Consider the following 26,348-nt stretch of genomic DNA (forward strand, 5'->3'; position numbering starts at 1 on the left):
TGTTGTGTCCATCAAAGTCGTTAACACTGTGACAAACAGTGTGATTTGTAATAGTTTAGCCTGTTTCTGCTGAAAAGTTTCTATTGTATACTTCATAAAAATCACTGTATAATCTTTATCCTTTTCTAAGAATACACACTGTTCAGTAGTAAGAATATATTGATTTAATACTAATATGGAATTGGGTAGCTAGGTGGCTAAAGTGAATCACAAGTGGTTGTTTTGGAAACATTTTGACATTCTTTTTCTATTTTTGATAACCTTTTTTGACCCCAAAGTGGTAATGAGAAACTGGTTAAATGGTAAAGATAATGGAAAATGAGAAGCGCACATTGGTAAGCGCAGCTACTTTCAAATCCCAAGCACAGTCACCTGTTTACGTGGAGTTTGCATGTTCTCCATGTGTCTAAGGGGGATTCTCCTTCTCCTTGCACAAAGACCCATCAAAGTTCTAAATGAAATGGTCACTGGCTGCTGCCATCTGCACTATCCATCTCTGAGCACAATGCAGGCGCAGGCCGCTTCCTCCTGGTCCGTAACGTGCTTGAGGTCCGTCCGCCAGAAGGCCGAGTAACGAAAGGTGTAAATGAGAGAACGCTGATTTCTACAGGGTAGACATATCAAGAGAGGACGCAAAGGCTAACAAACTCCTCTCATGTTGTTTATTACTTTAATTTTTTTTAAAAAAGAGATGATTTTAATCCTATAAATTATAGTTATACTTTAAGCCATGGTACTAAATACACATTACTTACGTCGCCATTGTTACTTATTTCTTAAGATTGTCAATTGTGCATTATATTTCCTGTTAAGTATTATTAAGTATTTAGAGAAAACTATAAAATATGACTTTTTATAAAATATTTAAGCTTAACATTGACAAAACAACCACCACCAGTGTCTACGTAGCTGTAAAATGCAGTAGCAAGTGGACTTAATGTGCACAGTTCAGAGATTCCGCTGTATTGGACATAGCAGACATTCGCCAACACCTGATGTGACGTCATCTTCTGGAGCCCCCAGTGCAGTAGGTGACGGCTGATAAGTATGACAGGCCACAGCTGTGTGTGCAAATGTGCAGCTCCCACCTCAGTAAGAAAGGACTACAGGGGTGAGTATGTGCCGCATATGGTCTTCACTTCACCAGATAGTACAGTTTTAATTATGGATACTGATGGAAGATTAGGAAAGACGAATGGGTTTTGTTTGACAAAAGCATAAAAGTAATATGCTACTGCAGGATTAGAGCAGATGTCCAAATTTAAGATTGCATTTGATCCAAACCTACTGTCAGTAGGGAGGGGGCGTCTAAATGGACAGTTTGAGAAAATCTGGGATGGACATTCTTTTTAACCGATGTAAGATATATAATATGGTGTACTTTTATTCACATTAATTGTATAGAATAGATACGATGATGTGTGTGCCCATGATGACTATGGATCAGGATTAAAGCATACCGAGTCATCAACGTAACAAGATACCAAATCCTCCCCTACAATTTCTCAGTCTCTGTTTGTGGAGGTGGAAAGCCAACGGATTCAATAGGACTTGTGAAAGGCGTTGGCGATGGACCACCCTCTCTAGTCCTGTTGTAGAGTAAAAGACTTAATTCATATAAGCAGAGGCTTCTGTCCTGGAGTCTAATAATTTAACCCATGCGCATGTGTTGGGTTGGCTACTTATGGCTGTTCTAGCAGCTGTCATTCCACATTTTAAATGAACCATGTAATGCTACAGGTATTCCTGTTCCATAACACCATGGACAGACTGAAAGCAAAAGCATTCGACTTGTATTGTGGTGTTTTTATCAGAGGTGATGTTTTTGAAGACATAAAAGGAGGCTACTGTGCTTTAATGTTCACAAGTCTTATGTAGACACAGACATCATGATGCTGTGTGTGAGCGAGCAAGCAAGTGGAGTGCTACTGACTGAGTATGTCCACCGACTCTCAATGCCCTCTTGGGACTCTCCGTCTGATGGCTGCTCAGCCCTTTTCAGAGAGAAGCCAGCAGGTGGACCACTGTATACAATTGAGGAACCCAACATTTTTTTCCTGTTGCTTCCAGCGAGTCTTGGTTTGAGCATGAGGTACCAGAATCTGTTCATGTGAATGCTCTGCCAATGTGTGGCAACGTTCCCCTTACCAAACTTCTTCATGGTGTACCAGCTGATGACTGTGTCTATAGTAATTGTATTGGCAGCTCATTCTTAAATAATGCCCCACTACAAAAACCTGCTTCACTACAGACATGGCAAAGGTAAGCAGAACATCTGAATCCTTTGCAGCACATCCAATCACCATGTGGCTTTCTGTATCATTTTAAATGAAGAGTTAAGTACACATCATTCATTTTTCATTTGTAGTGTCTACATTGTCTGCTGCCTACACAATTGAAAAAAGTCTGCTCTTGTGCATGCTGTGTGAAATAATAAAGAAATGACCTTGCTTATATACCGTAGATGTCTAGAAATGGATAGAAAGCAACAGACAATACGATCATTCATTTCTGTGTGCGCTGTGTATCTGCCTGCTAGGTCTGCGTGACCTTGGCTGGGATAATCATATTTAGGTGACAGGAAGGTGTGTGTCATTGTTATAAAGGGTTAAGTTACTTTGTGTCAATTCCAAAATATACAGTGAGTGCCATTCCTGAGCTTGTCTAATATGCTAAAAAAAACGTTGACGATAAAGGAGGAACCTAAATGAATAATTATCATATTTAATGAAGGTTTAAGTTAATAAATGGCACGGAGGAGGAGAAGTACAAAAGGCCCGACTGCACTCCACTCAGCTTTGAAGCGGTCATTCACTTGTGAATATAAAGTTGGTCTTGTCTTTAGCATTCAGTATACCTGCAGTGCTCCAAACAGTAACAAAGGCCAGGGCCCACAGTGCTGAAGCAGGAGGTGTATGCCCGAGCTGCACGTGTGCTGGGCACTCACACTCCACACACTCGCCGTCCAATCTGCATGGCTTTTGTATTGTGTCGTGGCACTCTGGTTTAGCCCAGCATCCCACATAAAATTAGACCATTCAAAATTGGTCTGCAGCGTGTGTGCGGGTCCCTCCAGGGCTCATGCCTTCTTTGCAGCTAATGCTCCATCAGCTTTACTACACGTAGGTAAGGGTGAACAGTAATGGTGACACTTAGTGGCTAACGCTGATGAAGAGAAACATACAGGTAATGAGAGAAATGGATGGCTGAAACAAAAGGTCCCCCGTTCACTGCAGACGAGTCGCACTAAGCATTGCTCAAAAATGCAGGAAGGTGACCTCCATACTAAGAGTGGCACAGCACTCACCGATTTGCTCCACAGTACGTCCAGACTGACAACAGGACTCCTAGCTAGTCTTTAATGATGGCCTGTTTGGTTTTAGCTCAGGTATCGTTACAGCCATTTAATGCATTGCTTCACATAAAGTTCCTTGTTATTATGGAAGGAGTTGTTCATCTGTAAAGAACAAAATGGCATATTTTATATTTGAGTGCACATCGGTATCTGGCAGTGAATATCCACGTTCATCCCTGTTGTAGTGGCCCACTGGGTGGTCGAACCATGGGGGACGACTTACACATGTAGTCTGTTTGCTCAGGAAAGGTTAAATAAGTGAGCTGGCATTCAGCACTGGCTTAGCCAAAGTGAGCTTTTCGCTGACGAAAGCACAGAAGGCATCTGTCGCCATTTAAAATGCTAACCTGCGGAGGGCCTCTTGGCAGGCCTCAGACACAGGAGCCGCATGAAGCATTACCACAGTGCTGTGTGATTTGATTTGAGAATGTGGCAGTCACGGGCATCCACATCTGTCATCTTATGTGTTTTCAAACACTTGCATTTTGAGGCACAACCTCTGGACAGTTTTTCATTCCTTTAAAGGTAGCACTGATATTTTTGATCGCCTTAAGCGTCGGCTCCGCATATTTTGTTCAGTCAGGCCTTTATGTGCCGTGATGAAACCTGACATTTGGTAAATGGATGTCAAAATATTTACTCAGCATACAGTGATTGCAGAAGTATTGTCTGCATTTTAATTTTAGGGTTTATTTTCAATATTCTTCCACATTTAACATCTATTATATTTGATGAATCTAAAAAGCCAATCTGGAGGTAATTATTTGTCAGTTATCAGTTTTGACATTTTCCTTGGATTTCCTGGTATGATAATTTGGGTGTGCAGAAGTCTGTCCACTGAGCCTGGTCAATTATTTCATGAGGTGTAATCTGCCTGTCATCGTCAGCATTGCTTAAACATCCATTATGAGTGCAAAACCCAACTGAAGGACAGATGTGTAAAAAGTGCTGATTGAGCTGCGAAATCAAGGAGAGGGCTTCATGTGCAAGTTGTTTGTGCAGCTCGCAGCACGCCCTCCCGTGCCTTGTCGGAGAACTGCTTTGTCAATTCGGCTGTCAGCGTGCCTTTCTTGATTACTGCGACAGCAGTTAATGATGTGCTGATTACCATACTGCTACAAGCACACTTCCGCAGTCATGTAAAGGACTCTCTTTAACCTCCATGGGCAAAAACAAATTAAAATCACAACAACGTTTTCATTTATCACCACAGGAGTACTGTAATACAAGGAAAGATTTTTACAGTTTAACACTCATTAATGGCATTTAATTTAGAGAAAAAGACTCCTTGAGGAAGAGAGGCGGAAAGAATCATTGCTTAGGGATGTCTTTCGGCAAGGATCGCTGCCAACTCTGAGAAAATAAGTAGATGGGAAAAAAGGGAAAATATACAAGTATCCGAGTGCATTCTCTCCGAGTTTCCTCCCACATCCTACAGATGCAGTGTTAATTAGGGGCTCAGAATTGGCCCGGTGAGAGCTGCCATGCGAGTGTGTAAATGTGCCCTGCAGGTGACGGGCCTCCCGTTCAGGGCCAAGTCCTGCTCCTCAAGTCGCTGCTGCCTCTCCTCACGACACAGTAATGGGATGGATGGATGGATGGCACAAGCCCTTTAAAATGTTAGGTGACAGAATATAAAGGAGTGAGGTTACATGTGGCTGGGATTAGTCTCTTTAGGAACCAAAGCAGATTTTGGTTGACTTGTATTTTGTGATTTTTTTTTCTCTCCAGTTAGAGTTTATTGTACTTAGGCTAATAGACTAGAAAGGTGAATGCACTAAAACAAAGTGTACGACACAACGTGTCTATCAGCCCCTGGACCTCAGGAGGAGTTCAGGCAAATCTTTCATGTGGATTCATTGCTAGAAAAAACCTGAGAGGGGACCTCATCTGGCACCATTGGACAGGTAAGGCACACACTCTCATTGAAATGAAAAGAGAAGAAAAGGGTACAGAGCCTTACCTACATATAGCAGTATATGAATGTATACACACACACACACACACAAACAGAGGAGAGTATATTTAGTCATCCCTGTACAACATGCACTGGAGCAATCTGCTCAAAATCAAAAGGCGTCGTGCATTGTCAGTGCTTCCAATGGAGTCCAGCTTGGACCGAGTGACCTGTTTCTGAGTTACTGTGACACACACACAGACGGACGTCACTCACGGAAAGCTCAAGGCTGGGACTTTGACAATATCACACACCTTTCTGGAATATATACCAGTGGTACATGTAGGAAAATAAAGTTAAAATCTGTGGCATTTTGAAGTGTAAAGTGAGTACATTTCACCGTACTGTTTTTACTTCTGCTAAAAATATTTCTATAAATCTAATGTTGCCAGTCCTACTCAAAATCATAACCTGGAACTTTGGCCATGATGGCAAGGACAACGGCTGTAATGTGAAAGGATGCACTGCAGAAAACAAATGCAGTCCATGGCACATGAGCGCTGTAAGGATTATTATCTGTTCCAGTATTAATTGTAAGCCAACATGTAAAATACAGTACACTGCCTATTTATGTGTTACTGTGTCATAATTAAAGAGACCTAATCAAATGATTCCTTGCTTTTAAAAATGGCCATACAATGGAGTCATTTCTTTTCAAATGAAAAGACTACTCAGTGCCAAGTGGTGGGGTCAGCGGCCATATGAGCAGGGTAAGCAGCATTGCAGTCACGACTGTGTGCTCTCCATCAGCACACAAAGATAGATACGTGACCCAAAATAAGTCGATGTTTTGTCACTTGCCCTGTACTAGTCTCTGATAAGGTGACACCACTGACTCCACTAGCCGAAGGAGGCCAGTGGCCAGTGCTGGAGTGCCACTTTGGAGCGTTTTATTCTTCTAGCATCAATTTCTAAAATGTCTGGCTGGTATAACATCCGGTAATCACAGAGCTAGCTGATCTCATTAACGCTGACAAATGTTTGCATATATTTGGTATTTAGAAAGTTCAAACAGATAACTGTGCACACCTCAAACAAACAGCATTAGACTACGTAAGCGTGGAGTTGCCTTCCAAAGCAAGTTTTCGTTGGAATGTCTTCTTGTTCTGTAGTGTTGACACCTCAGTGGGCCAATTGATGGTTTAGTTGCATTGAGCTTTGGCGTAATAAACATGACGTAATTCACATTTGTACTGCACAGTTCACATCCAAATGAATTTTGTGTGTCTTTAATGTTGGATTGCATTTCATTTTGACACAAATAATCTTCCACAGCACTGTGGCTCTCAGATTGAGACTTGATCCATTCACCACAGCCCTGGCACAGACAAGGTTTTAAAGTTAAAGTAACCTAGCCTTATATTTTGAAAGGTGAACAGTAGTACTAGGGCGTTGTACTGTGTTAGCCATTATGAATGTAAGGACAAGTCAAGCAAAATGACACCTTTTATTGGCTAAATAAAAAGATTACACTATGCAAGCTTTTTGAGCAACTCGGGCCCCTTCTTCAGGCACGATGTACCAATGTAATGTCATTAAAGGAGTCATTTTGCTTAACTTCTCATTACAAAAGGTGCACAAGACCAACATGCTTCAGCATTGGCTGATAACTGCTAAAACACTCAGTAAGAATGAAAAGACAATGTTATTTTTCAGCAGACTGCCCTATGCACATACATATTTGGATTTTATTAAAGAAAAACACTTCAGGACAGAAACAGAAGTTGTTGAGTGTTTTGGCCAGACAGCCTTCTGCACTCGTCCACATGTGCACTGCAGATATGAATAATACTTTCATTCAGAGTAGAAGTTTCAGGTTTTAATATTAAAGTTCTACAAGGTGATACAGGGTGAGGGCTTCCTCCTCTCAGTTGCCATGTCTTTGCTGGCACCAGTGTCATCAAGCTTTCTATATCATTTATGCTAAATAGTTTAATATATCTTTCTTAAAATGTTATTGACAAACACTAAGATTTTGCATTTGTAAAAGTGTGGTATTATAAGTGAATAATGAGAATAAACATCCTGAAAAAGTGATGTACTCCCTTCTCTTTTTTATTCCAGAATGAGACAAAAATGAAGGAATTTCCTACAGAATTTAAATGATGCACCTCTAACCTGCTACACATTTCTGTTTGCAGGATGCTGAAATTCTCAACACTGCCATATTAACTGGGAAGCCTGTAGCTGTGCCAGTGAAGATTGTCACAGTGCAAGAAGATGGCAAGACAGCCGAGGTGAACGAAGCCCTGCAGTGCCAGTCATCTGATGAAGATGTAATCAAGGTGAGAGTGAAGCATCCTAGAAAAGGAGAGCCTCAAGTGTCGGTGTTCTGTCTGTCACACCTCTGACCTTTGTTTCTGTACAGACATTGGTAAATGACAAGGTTTAGCGCTCCTAGTGCCAGGTGGCTCCCCTTGTGATAACCATACGTATAAGTTCTCCGTCTCGCCTGCCATGTCTGGTCATAATGCTCTGCTGAGAAGATTCTGAATTGTAAGACTGCTTGCGTACTTTGTGGTTTAAAAGTCAACAGGGACCTAAACCTGACCTAAGAAGGAGACACCCCATTGTCAATTTGCAGGGTTTCATCTGTGGCTTCAAATGTACCCCATGTAGGACAGCGTGTCTGTATCACTTGTGGTTTAAGGTGTGTGACCTTTACACAATACGCTGCATTCTTGAAGTTCTGTTCTCTTGAGCACCATGGACACAGTAAGGCGTTCTGATGTACAGGCAGCCCTGCTGCTCCATGAAGGGGTTATTTAGCCAAACAGATTGAACTCATTATCCAGTGGGTGACATGTCGTCATCATCAGCACACAATTGGCTGGTAAAACTGCATGTATCACTTGGGTGCCTCATGTAATAACTTACCTAAGTAAATCAAGAAAATGACTTCAAGCAGAAGGCGACCATTTTGTTTGTTTCCAGGACTCCCATGATGATAATGACTTTGTCTGAAATGTTCTGCTTGTGCCTTGCACTGTGCAGTCTAACCCACTGTACTCTTTCCTTTGCTTTTTTGTGCTGACTTTTCCACATGTACTGTAATATATGAGACTGCATGAGAATGTGTTTTGATTTAGACTATTTTATATTTTACCACAGTAATAAAACTTTAACAATGTGTCATGTGGGGTTCTAGATACCTGAAAGTGATTCCCTAGAGTTTAGTTTAAAATGAACTGCAAACCATTATATCACATTAATAAATGATCAAAAACTCTTCATCTTTTAGCAGCCTTTGTACTGGAGCACGGTTTTTGCCTTCAGTATATTTATGTGGCTGCTTGGGGTTTTTTTACATTCATCTGGCAGATGAAATTTTCCCTAAAATATTATCAATATAATTCTTATTCTGGAAATGAACCGGTTTCTTTCACCTTCTCATGGTTCCTATAGAAACCATCTTTAACTGCACAACCATTATTGTGGCTTTGAAAATGACAATGGCATTTCTCTACCATTCCTTAAAAGTCATATTTGCTCAGGAAAGGGGATTAAATGCTTGTCACTCATGAATTTAACTGGTTTTCTAGTGCTTTAAAATAGTGGGCTTGTGCCACTTTGGCTGGCAAATGAAATATGAAGAAATCTGTTCAAATCAAGACTAAAACAACTAAAGTATCTTATATGCTTAGTATCTGTGGATTGCTATTCCTGTACAGTGGAATCTTGATTAACATGCCAATTAAATGAACACTTGCACTTGCCAAGTGAGTTTCAAAATGTCAGTGGCCACAGCAAAGTCACTAAAGAACGCAGAAATCAGACGTCGTCAAGGATCCATAAAAGTCGCTGATGCCCCAGCTGCAGTGCTGCACATACACACACACACACACACACACACACACACACACAGAAGAGCACTTCAAGCCGTTTGTGTTTTGCATGGCTGTTGACGAGTGAGCTTTCCATCAGATTGTGGAATGGAACGTCTTTCTTCAATGGAAAGCATGTGGTGTTTGTCATTTAAAACGCTGTAGCACCGTAATGCAGATTAGGAGGACAGCATGTTCTTTGAATGCAAAAAGTGGCTTATTTGTCTTAACTGTGTATCAGCAAGCTTACGCTGTCCTTTGTCGTATTCATAGCAAGCTAGGCCTTCCTTGAATGCAGAAAGAATTTTAAGTGTCAGTGTAAAGAAGAAACCATCACCAGAAAATGCATAGATGTCATTCTTCACGGTGTCACTCTAATAAGCCCAGGTTAGGTGTCAGTATAGTCAAGGCAAAAACTGTCAAAGACCAAAGGACATTACACAACGGTAAGAGAAAATCAAGATAAAATTCATCACTCAAGTGAGATTTCCCAATGGCATCATCCTGTTTGTATGGGACACTGCCACAAGCCTACAACTTCATGTCTGCATCTGATGTTTGTGTCTCCCCTAATGTTACCACTGAAATAAGTGAGCAGGCCCAGTAATAAAAGACACTGGACATGTTGCAGCACCCACTATTGAAACAAACACAATGAATTTCTTAAATTACACTGAATTTTCTAAGGGGGTTATAATGTGACTGAGTCTATGGTGCTTGGATTTTAATTTCCAGTTCATATTCCATCACTTTTCACATCAAATGGCTACCAGAATTTCTCTGACTTGGTGCAGCTTATGTAGAGCACTTTGTGACTTGGAATCAGGGTGAAAACTCAGAAACAATCTTGTAGTCAGTCAGCCACTGAGGTGGGCCGTGAATTTAGCAGCTACAGTCCACAAATGTGACATGCCTTCTGCCCAGAATTTGTGACAAGTTGTTTCAAGATGTCATTCTAACCCTGCCTTTGGGTAACAGCATGATTCCCACTTCCTGAAAGCAAATGTATGCCCATAATTCTCACCCTCTTTCAATAATTTGACTCTGAGTGTTTCATGACCCCCTGCTTATTATAAGCAGTTTTAGTACGTGTGATTCAATTAAAAATGAGTGAGCCTTTTCGTGGCCATCCATTTTTGAATGTGATTCATTTCAATTTTTTTTGAGTTGTTGGTGTGAGTATCTACTATATAATATAACACTAAGGTCTGTAAGAGTCCAGTCCCTGTGAGCAATCTCCTATTGGTCAGTCTGGCTTTAGTGACCTGATCGAAAGAGGAGGTGTGAGCGTGAGACACACGCGGAGGAGGCCTACTGATACGAGTCACCTTCAAAAATGGGAAGTATAAAAGCAGACAGCGAGTGAGTAAGGCACCTCAAAAATAATGAGAGGGGCTGAGGGGGAGGATTTAAGGGAATGAGCTTGACACCAGGGGGCCTGGGGTGGGCACCAGTCAAGAGAACTTCAGACACACACGGATACAAAGGAAAGGCACTGAAGGTATGTGAAGGGTAAGAGACAACAAATGTTTTAACGTTTATGTCATTACCTGTCTTCGACAAGGAACATGGCTTGTTTTATTATAATTCAACTAAAATTATGAATGTAGTCCCTTATTATAAAACAAAAAAAAAAATAATTATGTATTGCTTATCCATGGCACCAATCCAAGCATGAGAGGAATAGAAAACTCTTGCTTGAATTGAAATCAAAAGCAGAGATCTTATGAAGTTCACCTACAGTATCAGATTTAGAGTGTCTGAGACATGCATATGGTGCTGGAGTTCAATAAGGTGTGTCCATCAGTGGTCAAGGCAGATTATGTTTCTTATGGCGCTACAGCATGGAACAATTTCCCTGAACTTTGTACACACGGCAATACTTTCACTGCTTATTTATCTTTGCTTAAAAACTCAGCAATGAGAACTGATAACATTTTTCAATCAGCAAGCCAATCACAAGGAGCGCAACTCAGTGGAGCATCAGAAGAGTCAAGAGAGTCAGTCACTGTGATTGGGTTTGCTCAGGTGCCGTATGCGGCCTTGCTTCTTAAAATGAGCGGGTACATTTCAGAAACGCAGAAAATTCAAAAGCAAATCAATTCCAGATTTAATAAAAGTGGAAGCTTTCCCAGAATCCCAACATTAAATCATATGATAAATTTTGAACAAAACTGCAAGAGATATTCATGAGGTGCACTAGACATCTGAGAAATACGCAAACCATATAAGTTGTGCCATTTCATTTTGTTCTTTTTTTTTGTCTCAGTTTCACAAACCCTCGAGATTCTTATTGCCCTTTCTCTGTCTCCTCTCCGACCACACTCTTTTGTCATTTCTTAAGAACTGTTTATCTGTCCACATAGTTGTCACCATCTCATACATCTCCTGTTTCCCTGAATTTGGGTGGAATTTTAGAAAAGAAAAGACAAGTTGGCGAGACCACTCCATGAACTTCCTCTTTGACTACCTACTGTATGTCTGGCCCTTCTCTGATAGCACAAAGCCAGCCAGTGTACAGTATTGTAGGTCTGTGTCTTGCCTGCATTGCCATGTTCTGTCTTTCTCGTTTACTGTTCTTATTTTTAACACTCTTGCCAGCCCTCTTCCTTTTCTTGTCATTTGATCGATTCTCCTTGTTAGCCCAGTGATATGCGATTGGCACTTTCTGCTCCCATTCAACTCTCAAATGTCTTCTCAGTTATTCTGCTCCACTTGTCGTGCAGACAGCAGTATCTCCTACACCTTTTAATCCCCTTTTCCTTTCTCTCTACCATCTTATGGATTATGCGTGTTATCCATTTCTTTTATTCATGTTCCTTTCTTATGATGTTGGACAAAGTGGTCGAGTATGTAAAGGATAGATCTCTTTGCTCACTCATTATCTCCATTGCTTCAATTCTGGTCTTTTCTTTATCCTTTTTTGTAGTGCTTCTACTCTAGGTTCCTTTTCTAACATTCTAAATTAATTAAATCATTGAATTTTTCAGTGAATGGGATTAAATAAGGATTCAGCAGTTTGTACGTTTGACTTTATTATTTTTTATTCTCTTTTTGCACATTTTGCCTTTTGTTAAAATCACCTGTTTGTCTTCTCCAATTCATTGTACTGCAGATCTCATATATTCAGCATACCATTTGAATTTGCAATGTCAAGATAATCATTGGTTCTGTCGTGAGTTTTGGGTTTTTGAAGTTACAGAATTAATTGTAGTTATTATTTTGGAAATTGCATTTGATTTTGTAGGTGCTGTTTATTTTTTACATTGTAATCTTATTTACTGTCAAGCCATTTTATAGTCTCTTCTTTGCAGGCCCCAATGTTTTGTACAGTTTGCTGGTTCTAAGTGGATGTTTGTGATGTCAGTGAGGTGCTGGTGTTGAAGCGATGCACTGCTTGTCATCCTCTAAGATTGTGCACATGAGCTACTAGAGGCTCCTTGTGTGGCTGCAGTGTTATTTTGTCTTATACTCGGGGTTTAGAGTAACATTTCTGGTTGATGCTTTTTGTGCCTCATTTGATCAGTTTAGACCTTCCCAATACTTGACCCTCTGCTTGTCTTCTGGCCATTTTTAGCTGCTCATCTCGAGGCCCTTTCTCTAATTTAAAATCGTTTTGTTAGGCAGAGTAAGTTGTGTTGTAGTATATGTAACTGGTGTGTAGTCGCACCATCTCAAGACTAGCGGCACAATGAGGCTTCGTCCCACTGCACTGGGCCATAAGGCCTTTGAAGTTACTGTGAACCTAAGTATTGAACGGGCAGGGAGCTCTTTATATGTGACAAGTTTTGAATGCATTGGAATCAATATTGGATATCAGCTACACACAATATACAGTTACACACCCTAAACAGTCATGCTTGAGTAGAAATAGTAACAACAAAAAGTTTTGAATGAAGACAATTAGCTGGCTTCTGCCATTTGTGTGTTATTTTGCAAACCTACCATAGAAGACATAATGCATTGTAGTGTGGCCAATCAATATGGCTAAGATCATTAAGAGAATGAACTTGCTACATTGGTTGAAACGTTGTCTTCTGCTCTGTATTTTGACTAATCCAAAATATTGTGCATGGTGCCTAGAAGGTTTAGGTGAAACCAAAGTCTGCAGCAAAAAAATAGCATGGATATTTAAAGGGCAGCGAGCACAAAGTAGCAGGTTCTGTTTCAGGCAGTAGTCAGTGGTCATGTCCATCTGCACTATTCACAGTTCTTCATGATGCTTCAAAAATCATGCAAGTGTCTCTCCCAGTTTAAAAGGCATCACATGTCTGACTGAGAAGAAGCTTGTGACTATCTGCAGCCAACCTAAGAGAACGTAGTCCTCACTAATGGATCAGTGCCGCAGCCCCGAGGCCCAGAAAAAGCCAACTTCACTAAAAAGTTCATTTCATTGTGAAAAAGAGTGCAGAAAACCATACTAATGTCTCATATTCAGTAGACTGGTCTACGGGTCTTACCCAACAGCACAGATGGGAGCGTATCTAAGTACACTGCAAGTCTGTGATATTGTGTTTTTAAACTTGGTCTTACTTATTTTTTGTGTACAGAAATATATACAAAGTAATAATCACAACTGTGTAAGTGATAACAAAAATGAATGGTTTAATTGTCTCATCATAGTAAACATATTAAGTCATATTATTCTAGAAACATAAGATATTCACAGTGGCTAATACGTGGCGTGGATCATAACAACATTATTTGATTTCCTTTGCATTTTCTATTACTGGAAATTAAACTGATTACTTTACCAATGTCAATGTCTTACACTCACTTAGCTTATCACTCCAGTAGCACATCTTTAAATGTCCCCTATCCTGTCATGGTAAGGGTGCCATGCGTTCCATAAAAAAAACAAATAGTTAATGCTGCTAGTTTTATATGAACAGAGCTGCTGGTCAGTTGATGGTGTAGGAAAGTATTTTGTAAAGAGATTCATGTAAGTAGCTACACTTGAGTGTGTCATGTTTCAAGTGGCAGCACTACAAGGTATAATTTCAGAGTGACTATCAAAGGAAAACATCATCAAGCGGTCCCTTCAGCAATCAGATGTCTTTGTTTGGGATGGACAATGAGCATTTGCCTGTTGCTTGACTAGGAAAGACATGCAGAGCTAAATGGAAATTCTTGATGGTGGTCCTCCTGACTCCTCACATTCAAAATTAGCTGACATTAAGAGGAGGAGGAGGAGGCATTAGTAGAAAGGGTGGACCCTGCTTTCCTAATGTCTTCTTCCAGAGCTCGGTGTCTGAACGGACTTTGTAAAAACATCTCGTAACCTTCATTACAGCTGTATTCATCTGCACCGTTGATGTTTCTAGTGGTGACACAAGTTTAGCACTGCCTCTGTCTGTACCATTTCTGAGCCCACTACAGAGCACACCCATTAATCCATGCCTATTTTGTGATCTGATTTTTATTTAACTTGAAGGGGAGTTTTGATATTGATGCATTTCTTCAAGGAGCAGAAGCATATCTAATACTGTATTCATGATGAGACTGCTGTCTTGATCCAAACAGCAACTCAGTTCCAGACTTCCATCATCAGCATTTATTGTTTGCTTTTGTTATCCTACTGTTGCCATTTGTTTTCTGGTGCTCTCATTATGTTCTTCTGTGCTCATTGCTCTTGTGCCACTGACCAGAGGCTGGTACAAAAGGACAAGACACTACTAGATGGGCATTAAGCAGTGAAGGAGCCCTGGAGGAGCAGTTAATGAGAGAGCATCACACATACAGGTGACAGGAAAACCCCTTCTTATGCCCAGTGTGTAGAAAGGTGACGATGATGAAATGCCCGTTAATTTCTGCACATGCTATGACAACAACTGAATAATTGGGAGGGCTCAGAAGACAGTACTCTAGGACAGCAAATGGCGAGAAAGAGCCCTGCGGAGGACAGAGCCAAAGGCCTGACCTCACCAGACAGACTGGGTCTAGGATGTACCTGTTCAAGGGGAACAGTTCGGACAGCCATCCTTGATATCTGGTAGCAGAATCACTGACCCTGAAAGCAATGTGGCAGGTGGGTGGTCTCTGCTGAAGCGTCAGGCTAGGGGATTTGAGTTGAGAAGTAAACCTGACAGTTAACAGGGCTAAAGATGTTGGAGACTGGTGGGATACATTGAAGAGGGTTTTGTTTGGTTTTGTATGGATGAGCAAATGGACAATGAAATCAGCAGATAATCTGCTTCCAGAAACTATATGAAACTGGCCCAAAATGACTACAGGACTTTGTTTGCCACTACTTTCATTAAATACATCACATTCTCCACATAATCAGCCATTCCTTTTTGAAATTCCTTCAAGACCTTTTCCAGGCTTAGAGTTTTTTTTTCAAATTACCAGTCTTAATGCCTAGTCAGACAATGCTTTTCTAATTTCCTTTGTAAAATTAACTATTTTTTACAGTTCAGACTGATTGTTTCCTAGTCATGGCAAACATTCTACAAGGTGAAGAGCTTGGTGGCCTCTGCTTCTTCAGTGCCGCACACGTCCATACATTTTGTACAAGTCCCGCTCATACTGCTATTCTTTGGACTTCCCAGGGTCACTTCCCAGCAGTGTTTTTGGTAGCTGTACATGTTTCTGTTAGTGTATCCAGCATTTGATGCCTCGTACCGTCAGCCATTGGCACACTCGGAATCTCTGCTCCTGGAATGATTGTATGTTGTCTGTTGGTCATCTTATTAGCTCTTTCAGATATTACAGACATTACCCTCATGACCCTTACTCTTTTACAGCAGTACATTTTTTGACTTTAAAAACAGAGTGTATATATGCAGTATATAAAACATGTGCTCCATTTGTCACTCTGTCTTTCTGCCACAGCTATCACTGACGCTCAGATGGAAACTGCCCCATTGCTCCACTTGCCTCTCACTACACAAAGTGTCATGCATCACTGCAGTTGGCTGGGCCACATGCTTTCCAGTCTGCAAAGGCACACTGGGTATTTTCTAATGCCAGACACAGCACTGACAGTAGTGTGCTGATGACCATCTGTCACGTGTCTTCTCAAAGCCAGGGAAAAGGCAGTAGAGTATAGCACAGCAAAAGGCAATTACTGGGCCCACAACCAACAGGCCCGAGCACACATCTGAAACCAGGACCATAGACACAAGCAAGGAAGCGAGCCAAAGGGAAAGAAACTGAGCAGACATTTAAACATAGCAAGGTGTTTGACTTTACATGAAAGGAGAGTAAGGGCTTTTGTGGTTTTTAGAAAACAAAAGAGAATTTTTTAAATATAAAGGTAAATATCACATTAGAGTTAGGGTTACGTGAATGATGTTGTTGGAGAAGGCTGCAGCTATCTGTAAAACTAAAAAAAGGGACAAGCAGAATAAGTACACAAATGAATAAATGCACATTTCATTGCTTTAACATAATTACTGAACTATATATATATATATATATATATATATATATATATATATATATATATACACACACAGGTAAAATTCTGTTACAATGAACAACAAAATTTTCATTACAACAAAGTATTTTTATGGTCCTGACAATCTCGTTACTACGAAGTAAATTCAGCAGATATTTTCATTACAACGAAGTGCACAAAAGACCTTGAAATGCCTCAATGATTCATCCACAGAGCAGTTAGTTCTGTGGCCGCAGCTCAGTTGTGCACAATGATCTCCAAACAGAAACATTGTAATTTTCTTTTCCATCTTCAAACTTTCCTCGTACTTTTTTTTTTTTTTTTGCTGTTTTTGTTTTCGGTGGTTTTCAGTGATACCATTTGCTTATTGCTCTTCAACATTTGAAAAACATCCATTGGAATTTAACTCATTGTCAACCTCCTATAGTAACGGCAGACACGAAAAAATTATAACACTTCATATTAGAAAAAAAAAAGTTACATTTTTGCAGCTTTTGATTGGGGCAAAAAGAAAAAAGATGTTGACAGTGAATTTGGAATTTTGCCATCGACGCTGTCAACTTTCTTTAAAGACCGAGCAAAAAAAGGAAGAAAAATCTCAGGTTGCATATGTATGTAAACTGCTGCATTTGAAGATGTCGAAAAAACAGTTTTGTGGTTCAGTGATGCTCGTTCAAGAAACATTCCTATTAATGTGGCACTCATTCAAGAAAATGTGAGGTTTGTAAACTCTCTTGGGCCCTCCCCCAACTAGACAGCACACTGAAGAGCGTTGTGAAGTGCGATCACTGTGTCTGTGGAAGACTGTTTATCTGTTGCTGGGGCACAGCACTGGGGCGACTCTTCACTGAAGCAAACAGAAAAGATCTCGGTGGGTGATGCAAGGTACATTGTAAATGCAAATAACAGGATTACTTGGTTACTGATCTGGCCACAACGCTGCCTGACTGCTGTGTCTGTGTATAACAGAGTGGCAGATCCTGTTTCAAGCTGAATAAAGCTGGATTTGCTAAAATACTGAGACTAAGCCTCGTGTTTTGGGGTGCAAGACAGGGACTTATAGTGTGACCCCGATCTTTTATGATTTGCTTCTGTGGCGCCTCACTGCAGCACTATGAGCCTGTTTTTGCCCTGCCCCAGCAACGGACAATCTTCCACAGACGCTGCAATCGCACTTCGGGACGCACTTCAGTGTGTCGTTCCCGTGGTTTGGGTTCTCGAAAGAGTTCAGAAACCTCACAGTATGAAGAAGAAAAGGATGATTTGGCCTCTGATTGATAACTGTGCTGCCCACAACATGCTTCCACATTTAGATAATGTTCGCGTTGAATTCCTCCCACCCAATTGCACAGCAGTGCTTCAACCATTGGGTTTGGGCATCATTCACACTCTGAAAGTGTATTATCACAAGGAAATGCTGAGAAAAATTCTCGTCAGCATAACTTGTAGGCAGGAGGAGGTTAAAATTAACGTGAAAGAAGCTATTGAAATGACTGCAAATGCCTGGATGCAAGTCAAAGAAAGCACTATAGTAACAAATACAGAATCTCATTACAGGTGAAATATTTTTTAGGTCCCTCCCTGGCAGTTCATTGTAACGGAATTTTACCTGTGTGTGTGTGTGTATAAAAATAAATTTTAAATATATATATATATATATATACACACACACACACAGAATTTAATTTAAAAATAGTGAGAATATTAAAGGTGATAAAAAAAACCAACTTGTTCTGCCTCATGTGTCACAAACATGCTAAAATCTTGTCTTCACTCCGTGGTTGTTGATGGTCCATTTATGAACTCATTCATCCATTATAACCCTGCACATCCTGTAGAATACGCCAAGGGGAGCTGGAGCCAATCCTGTGTGCATCAGAGCCTATATGAGAACAATGCAGATGCTACACTTCATTTTCATAAGTGCAGCTATCCCCAAAACAAAGCATTCAGAAGCGAGTACATTAAGATGTTCTGGCAAGGCAGACTTGTTTTTTTCTTTCATTACGCTATTGTCGTTTTTGTTCTTTGTACTCCTGAAAAGGTAAACTGTAAAAATGTTTGAATGACATCCTGATGCACATTAATGCATGTTTAATCTTTGTCCGCTACTACAGCCTATCATTATTGTTCATAGCAACATTGCTAATCAGAAACTCTACAGTGAATTAGTCAGTCAATGCATGTCTAGTACAAGTACCATTCTTTAGCTGGCTCTTAATCCATTACTGTATGCCATTTGTGATAACCAACCACTGGATGTCTTTACAAAGCACAGTGCCACTGAAATTTATTGGACTCCTGTGGACCTGAATTAAAAAAAACAAACAACCATGAACAAAACAAAAAGCACCTGCATGGAACCAGTGAGCACCAAGAGCAGCAAATGTGTCCTTCAGTCGTACTGCGTCACAAACAAATCTCCCATTACTGTATGTATTTGTGCAGCAGGACTCTGTTAACCCACATGCCATTCATACATTTGTCCATTTATTTTCACACCAGTAGTGCCTCATAACTGATATCTCCTAAATTAATAATAATATTGCATTTTATTTATATAGTGTCTTTCCCATGCTCATGGTGCTTAAAACAAAATAATACAAGTAGTTTCTGCATAGAATAATAAAAAAATAAACACAGGATATACAAAAGCGTTAAGTAGAATTGAAGAAAGGATAAACCAGAGTAAAATACTAATTTCAAAACTAAAAGAGGGATGAAGAAATCACATCATTTGTGATATAACACACACATAAATTATCCTGATCATCTGGAGAGAGAGGTAAACTGAAAGAGGGTGGCCAGAGCTTTCCCAGGAAAGCCGACCCGTGGCAGGATGCCATGCCCATCACAGGGTACAGTCACTCATACTGGGCCAGTTTAGCGTTGCCAGTTACCTGAGCACACAGGTCTTTGGGATTTTTAGCATTACTTGATTTTGGTACTATAGAAAAAAGTATTAAACACGTTTCCCAGACCTGTAATAATCCTGTCTCCATATCCACAAATCTAAACTCTCCCAGCATTCAGGTGAGATCTGCTTATTAAAACGGCTCTGCAGAACAATTCTGAGAAAGTGCCTTTAAACGAAGGGCGATGGCTTTACAGTTTATTCTGCAGATTGACGGCACTCTCGGCGTCCACAGTGAAGGTCCGTGTAGTTTGAGAATTCCATGGAAATCAGTTTGTTTATTGACATTTAATTCTACCTAGACTCTTTTACCTTTATAAATGGTTGTAGAGGTTCCTTTGGGGCAGAGATGTTAGGCCGAGAATCTGGGTATTCCTTGAGAAACTTTGGTGACTGAACATTTCCAGCATCACTTGTTGCTACTGCAGCCCTTACCAGGAAAAGAGGAAAGTCGGTGGAGATGATGATGCAGTTTGCACCCATGTTTACCTTCATTAATCAGACACATAGCTGATGTGACATGCTTGGAAACACTGGCACAAGTTGAGCTGGTTAGTACCACGCAACACCTCTGATTTGACTTATTGCCAATATCATGTCCTGACTCTTGTGCCAGCTTTGGTTTAGCTGTAAATGAGTTTTTACGGTTACTGTATATAGAATGAAAGTAACTGCATGTGCAGTAGCTGTGAAGTACCAGTTGTGGGCTGGTTACCAGCGGCTTACATATTAACAGCACTGCGTTAACCGTGGCAGTGCACCGCTTAATAAGACGCATCCCTAGGCAAATGTGTTGCCCTTGTCAATGAGCATTTGACATGAGCTACAGGAGTATGAGGGACCTTCTGACTCCCAGATATGCAAGGTTAAAAGACTGCCCTCGAGCACAAGCGAGAGAACATCAGAGTAGGGAGATGACCAAGAGAAAGTCGAAATTGCTAGACACAGGAAGAGAGAGACAGAGGTGAGAGGAAGGTGAGCTGACATGACAAGAAGATGAAGTGCTTTGTGAGAGGAATTAGGATAGCTACACATACATTTTACTCTAGTTAGTTCCACTGGGACTTTAAAGCAGCACAATGTATTACACACAAGTAACCAGCAGAGTTCATGAAATGGAAAACATTGTTTAAAAAAAAAAGGCAAAAAACAAAATTGATCTATTTATTTAATAGACATAAAAATCCGTGCTTTCTCATCATGGACACCTGAAAAAAGAGCTGCAATCAACATTACTAGCTATTATTCAACAGGAGATCAAACAAAAAGTTTGACCTTGAGGGGTAATTGGAATTACTTGCCATAATGAAGAAAGTGCTATTAAATATTTACATTTGCATAATCTACTTGATTTCATTATGTGGCTATTCAACACAAGCACTACAGTTCTCTCAAAAAAAGTCATTTTTCATGATAAGGCAGATCAGCAGCAAGGGCCTGTGCTACACTAGGTGGAGGTTTCTGTTTTATACTGTTTGACATCCAAAGAACAGAGTGTGCTCCTGGGTTTGAGGCTGGTGGGCTAAATATATATACATTAAATATATATATATATATATATATATATATATATATATATATATAGTCTGTCTGAGGCAAACTTGGTTTATATACATCTGGAAAACATGCGCTAAGACGCCTTATGAGCATCTCAGGGTTTACTTGATAAGTTACTCTGAAGGTTTACAGAATGAAGCTAATACTTCTAATAAAATTCATGTTTCCTCAGTTATAATGCTCCTTACAATTCGAATGACAATCATTGTGGTGCACCGTGCTATAAACTCACCTTGCCAAGCACTCAGACTCGCACTTGAGCAGGACTTTTGCTGCTCCCACTCCCCAGATGTGTAAACATCTCAAATCGTCGAGTTTCCCTTGATTGCTGTTACAATAACCCTGGCAACTGCACCATGACGTGTACCGTACACATTCTGTGCTCCTTTCATTATTCCTACAAGCCTGTGGACATGATATATGAGCGATTCTGAGGGAAGATCCTGTCTTCAGCCCACATGGCTGCACTGTGTGGCAAAATCAATAACTTCTCGTATAAAAGTTTCTAAAGATGACACATTTACATTACACTTCATTCACATACTAACCTTGAGTACGTGCAGTGAAGCACACACACCCTTGAAATTTGTAAAGATTTTCATCTTTCTTTTTTTTCCCTCATTTTTATTGTAATCTTTTATTGTATAGCCTTGAATCTGCCCAGTTAATGGAGCCCGTTCTAGTCTAATCTAAATTGTGCTGGTTTGTATGACACTGAATCACGTAAAATGAATGATTAGCCCAACCACATTTGATTTTTGGTTCCTCATCTTGTAACAAATTGAAATAATATCTTGACACAGTAAGGCATATTTGAAAAGCTAGCTGCTGCCAGGTGCTTAGCGTAAGAGAAGAAGTGTCATGATTGTCTTTGAGGTCCTGCCTTTGCCAAGCTCCAGTCCAGGCAGATCAGAAGGTTTAACATGGGGGACAGATCTTGGTGGAGAGTTGCGGAGCAGATGCTTGTGGGACATTGTGGCCCCTTTTCAAACAGATGGGACCTGTACTGTTAGCTGTGAAGCAGAGGGACACTGATGTGTTGGGATGGCATCCACATAGAAACATTGAGGAGAGTGTGAAGATGGAGATGGGAGGGTACTGGTGATGGGGGCAGAATTTAGTACCAATCAAGTTTAAACTATCATAATCAGTAATGGGCATTAATAATGGTAAAAAAATGAATTTGAAATTACAAGCCAGAGGAGCATGGGCACAAGACTAAACATGTACTGTCTTAATTTTGGAAATATATACAATAATAATAATAAGGCAGCATACATTATGCAGAAAAGGTGCAGGGGCTGCCATTTACATAAGGAACAATGTAACTACATGCTTGCTGTAATTGGAGATGAGCCACATCTTAATGAGAACAAAGGATGGTAGGGTCATTCACGCCACGTGTGCGGAGTACAGAGACATGTTTTACTGCACATCGTAAGTAGCTAGCAGGGCCTGTACGGGTGGGCCTGAATGGGCTGCGCCTCCACCAACACTATGATGTTGAAATGCACGTTTGATTACGTTACTTTGCTATTGTAGACAGCCTCAGTTTGAACACCCACTCCTCTGGACTGTTAAGCACAATGATGGCAATAAATGGAGCATTAACAATGTACGGTATGTGTTAAAGAATTACAGGGGCTTGGAAACACTCTGCCTGCAATGAATAAACTCATTTGTTGACTCGGTATTTATACAGAAGGTTCGCAGTTTTCCTGTTTAAATGCTGTATCCCATAATTTTCTACTTTGCCCATATTTTTTAAGGCTGGCCTACTCGATTTCTGAGGTTACCTTTGTCTCAAAGTTCAGCCATTTCCCCTGTAAAAAGTGCAGCATTCACAAGGTCATAAGTGTACCTCCGTATGCCAGGGCGATCGCTCAGTCGGGTGATTACGCCGTGTGTGCTGGGTGTTTGCAGACCAGTGTTGCTGTAACCCTGTTCTTGTATCAAAGTGACATGCAGGTCCAAAGCCCAAACTGTCAGCTTTTGGCCCTCACAGGCAAATGGACTTGTGTCTGTAAGGCGCAGTGTTTGCTTGATTGGACAATTTCTTTGGTAATAAATGTCTACCTGTGCATATTTGTGGCAGGTCTTTGACCAGTAGGATAACAAATTTCAAAATAGTCCTCCCATGTTACTTTGGTGTGAGTCAGTCACTCTTTATGCAAAACCAGAAGCCTTCTCAAGCTGCCCTGCTGGCTGTGAGGTTAGATGTACTCATCAAACAAAAGGGGAATTCTTCATATACACCAAACAACATCGCTAGACAAGCCGCAATCCCATATTTTACTACTTTTATATATCTTAGTTGCACCCTTTGCATATTATGTGTTATTTCCTGACCCTTTATAGGCTATGAGTAGAGTTATAAAGGTAGTTATGGGACTCCGCTGCCTGCACAGGTTCATACAGGAAGGCAGGCAGCTGCAGTGCATTTTGTTATGTTATGTTTAGGGGCAGCAAGGTAGTGCAGCGGCTAGCGGAGCTACGGGACCTCGCAGATCCAAACGTCCGGGGTTCAAATCCTGCACTGGTTCTGCTGTGTCGAGTCCAAATACTCTTCTGTGCCTTTTTAAGTTTCACTCCACACATCCTCAAAGACGCACAGGGTGGATGCAGAGATTGCGCCTGAGTGTGTGTGAGTGGACCATGGTGGGCCTGTCCAGGGCTGTTTGCTGCCTCGTGCTCCACCCTGTGAGTCTGAATGAACTTAAGCAGGTCCGACCTTGTTACATGTACTTAGCTGTCATTCATTAAGTGAAATTATTCTACATTTGAATACAATTTTACTGGATTTAATTTTTCAGTATTTGGAGTAAAAAAAATAAATTTATATGTTCTGCCACAATTAGTCATATTTAGGAGCAAGCTTTGTATTCTGTTATTTTGATGCTAAAAAAATACTGTTTGCTAAAACCTGCATTTTTTACAAATTGTTTTCTATTTTCAAATATTCTCATTTTGTCAAATGTAAGAATTTCCTAAGATGTTATTTCTTATACAGTAGGTATCTTTGTAATCCCTGTGCTCCCTTCTATAGAATCTGACACTGGCGGGCTAGAAATATTACAAGTGTGGCTTGTCTTACATGCAAACAAATGGAGGAGGAAGGCAGAGAAGGAGAAAGAGTGAAAGTGGCTTAAGAAGACATACTGGTGAGGCTCAAGTTAACGTGCAGGCCAGTTTTCAACATTTGCTGAAGGCCATTACAGCTATTGCGCTGACGTTTATTAGAAACTCTTATTTAACCTGTTTAACTGAGACTCTTCATGTGAAAACATCATACGCTTCATATCTTTCTTTTTATTCATATTTTTTCTAGTAACACACAGTAGTAATATCAGTACAAACTGTATCAGGCACTAATAACTATCTTACCTCAACACTTCTGCTTCCTTGATCACATCTGTCATGCCCTGGTTAAGCCCGTTACGTACGTCTGGTCTTCATTTAATTTCAAAATTTAGTGGTTTCTAAGAACACTGCTGCTTGCCCCTTCATACCTTTTCCCAGTGCTGTAGGTATATATTGTATTTGTAGTTTTATTGTGTGTTTTTTTTTAACCAATGGCTAACATTACTGTCAGGCAGTGTGGTGTAGTAGTTAAGGCTTTGGCTGAGGTTGTGGGTTCGCATCCCACCACTAACACTGTGTGACCCTGAGCAAGTCACTTCAGCTGCCTGCACTCCAACTGGTAACACAAACGAAATGCAGCCAAATGTAACTTAAGATGTTGTAAGTCAGCTTGGGAAAAGGCCATCAGTCGAATAATAAGGAATAATAATAATATTATTAGAGCACTGCAGTTGCACAATCGTCATTTCAATGCCATTCCTCTACTTCTTTGCCTTCTCATCGTTTTCTATGCAGTTGCCAGTCCTCATGTCCTTGTTGTCTCCTTCTAGCTTCTATGGGCACACAACAATTAAAGATGACACCCCGTCTTTCCCCTTTAGCCCCCCTCCACATAGATTTTTTTGTTTTTGTTCTTGTTATTTTTCTTGATTTTATTGCTTTTCCCATTTCATCACTTGGCACTTCTTGTCTAAGGAGCATCGGTCACTCAGTCAGTGGTGGGAGCCAAGAAAGGGGGCTAGGAAACTGTACCCCTGATCCTATTAACAGTTTGGAGTAAGTGGATTAAAATCCGTCAGATGCCAGTTTCTCACCCAACTCTGTCAATTGCAAAAATTGTGAACCAGTTAACTGTGTTTCATCTTTTGGGCTCACAACATATACCCTTCAGAGCTTCAAGTGAACCCACAGCTGGACTTGCTTTGTTTGTGTGTGTTTGCCCTCCGTCCGTCCTTCTGTTTTCAGACTGGGACTGTTCCAGTATACTGTAAGGCTGTAGTTGGTAAAGTCCATTCCTGCAGCATCTTCAGACAGACAGGGGAGCAGTGTGGCTGCTGTCTGATGGAGGTGATGCTCACACCCGCATTTTACCAACGCTACAGTCAGCTGTCAGTGGCATGGCAGTGCACAGATCCGCTTTTCTAGGTTGGACATGGTTGTCTGTGCTAAGTGTGCTGTGGGTTTTCCTCCAGCTAGTACCCTTTTCCTTTGCCAGCCCCGAGACTGCTGGTTCCCAGTATTCCTGAGATAAGCTCAGGTTTCCCTGCATGACCTTAAAACTAAGATTAAGCAAATTTGAACCTGTTACAGTAATTTAAATCAGCATGATGCACCATACGCAGATTTATATTTATACTCAAATGTGTTTGGCCACATTTTGCTGGATCAGACTGTCCTTTCCTAAGGTGACCAACACGTTTTAGTTAGTGAAGTCTGGTGTCAAACAGCATTAACAAGCTCACACTTCAGGGACGGTTTCATCCATCCATCCATTATCCAACCCGCTATATCCTAACACTGGGTCACGGGGGGCTGCTGGAGCCAATGGTTTCACTACTCATCAAATTCATTTTGTTTTTTGCATTTTGATCAGGCTGACACTGTGAGAACTGGAAATGCATCCTGACCAGACCCCGATGGGTAAACAGAAAAAAGTGATGCCGTTTACTTTCATCTAACTCAACCACTACTACCTTTCAATACATAATGACTTCTTTCTTTCTTTGAAAAATAAACATTGCAGCAAATTACATGCAAGTTAACACAGAAAAGGTGGGAGCACAACTTTGATGAGAGGTGTGGATTTTCAGAAGCTTTTTATCCACTAGTGCTGTAGCAGCCATTAGATAGACTGAAGGTCCAGCACATGGCCAGCCACCTGAAGTAGCAGTGCACAGCCTTTCCACACCCGTCTGGGAAACTCTTTTTATGGTCCAGCCGCTCAGTATAACCACTAAGGTTCTCCATTGTGTGGAGAG

At 40.7% G+C, this 26,348-nt stretch overlaps 1 protein-coding gene across 2 annotated transcripts in view; it reads left to right on the top strand.

Annotated features, from left to right (window-relative positions):
* Window positions 1–26,348, top strand: part of si:dkey-215k6.1 (transmembrane protein 132C) — a 447,906-nt gene that overhangs the window by 376,785 nt on the left and 44,773 nt on the right. For both annotated transcript variants that reach the window (XM_039771576.1, XM_039771574.1), the window contains exon 5: window positions 7,454–7,597. In XM_039771576.1, coding sequence (XP_039627510.1) covers window positions 7,454–7,597 — 144 coding nt within the window. The remainder of the gene's footprint in view (window positions 1–7,453; window positions 7,598–26,348) is intronic.

Source organism: Polypterus senegalus, chromosome 12 (genome assembly GCF_016835505.1).
Source record: "Polypterus senegalus isolate Bchr_013 chromosome 12, ASM1683550v1, whole genome shotgun sequence".
Taxonomy (NCBI): Eukaryota; Metazoa; Chordata; class Cladistia; order Polypteriformes; family Polypteridae; genus Polypterus; species Polypterus senegalus.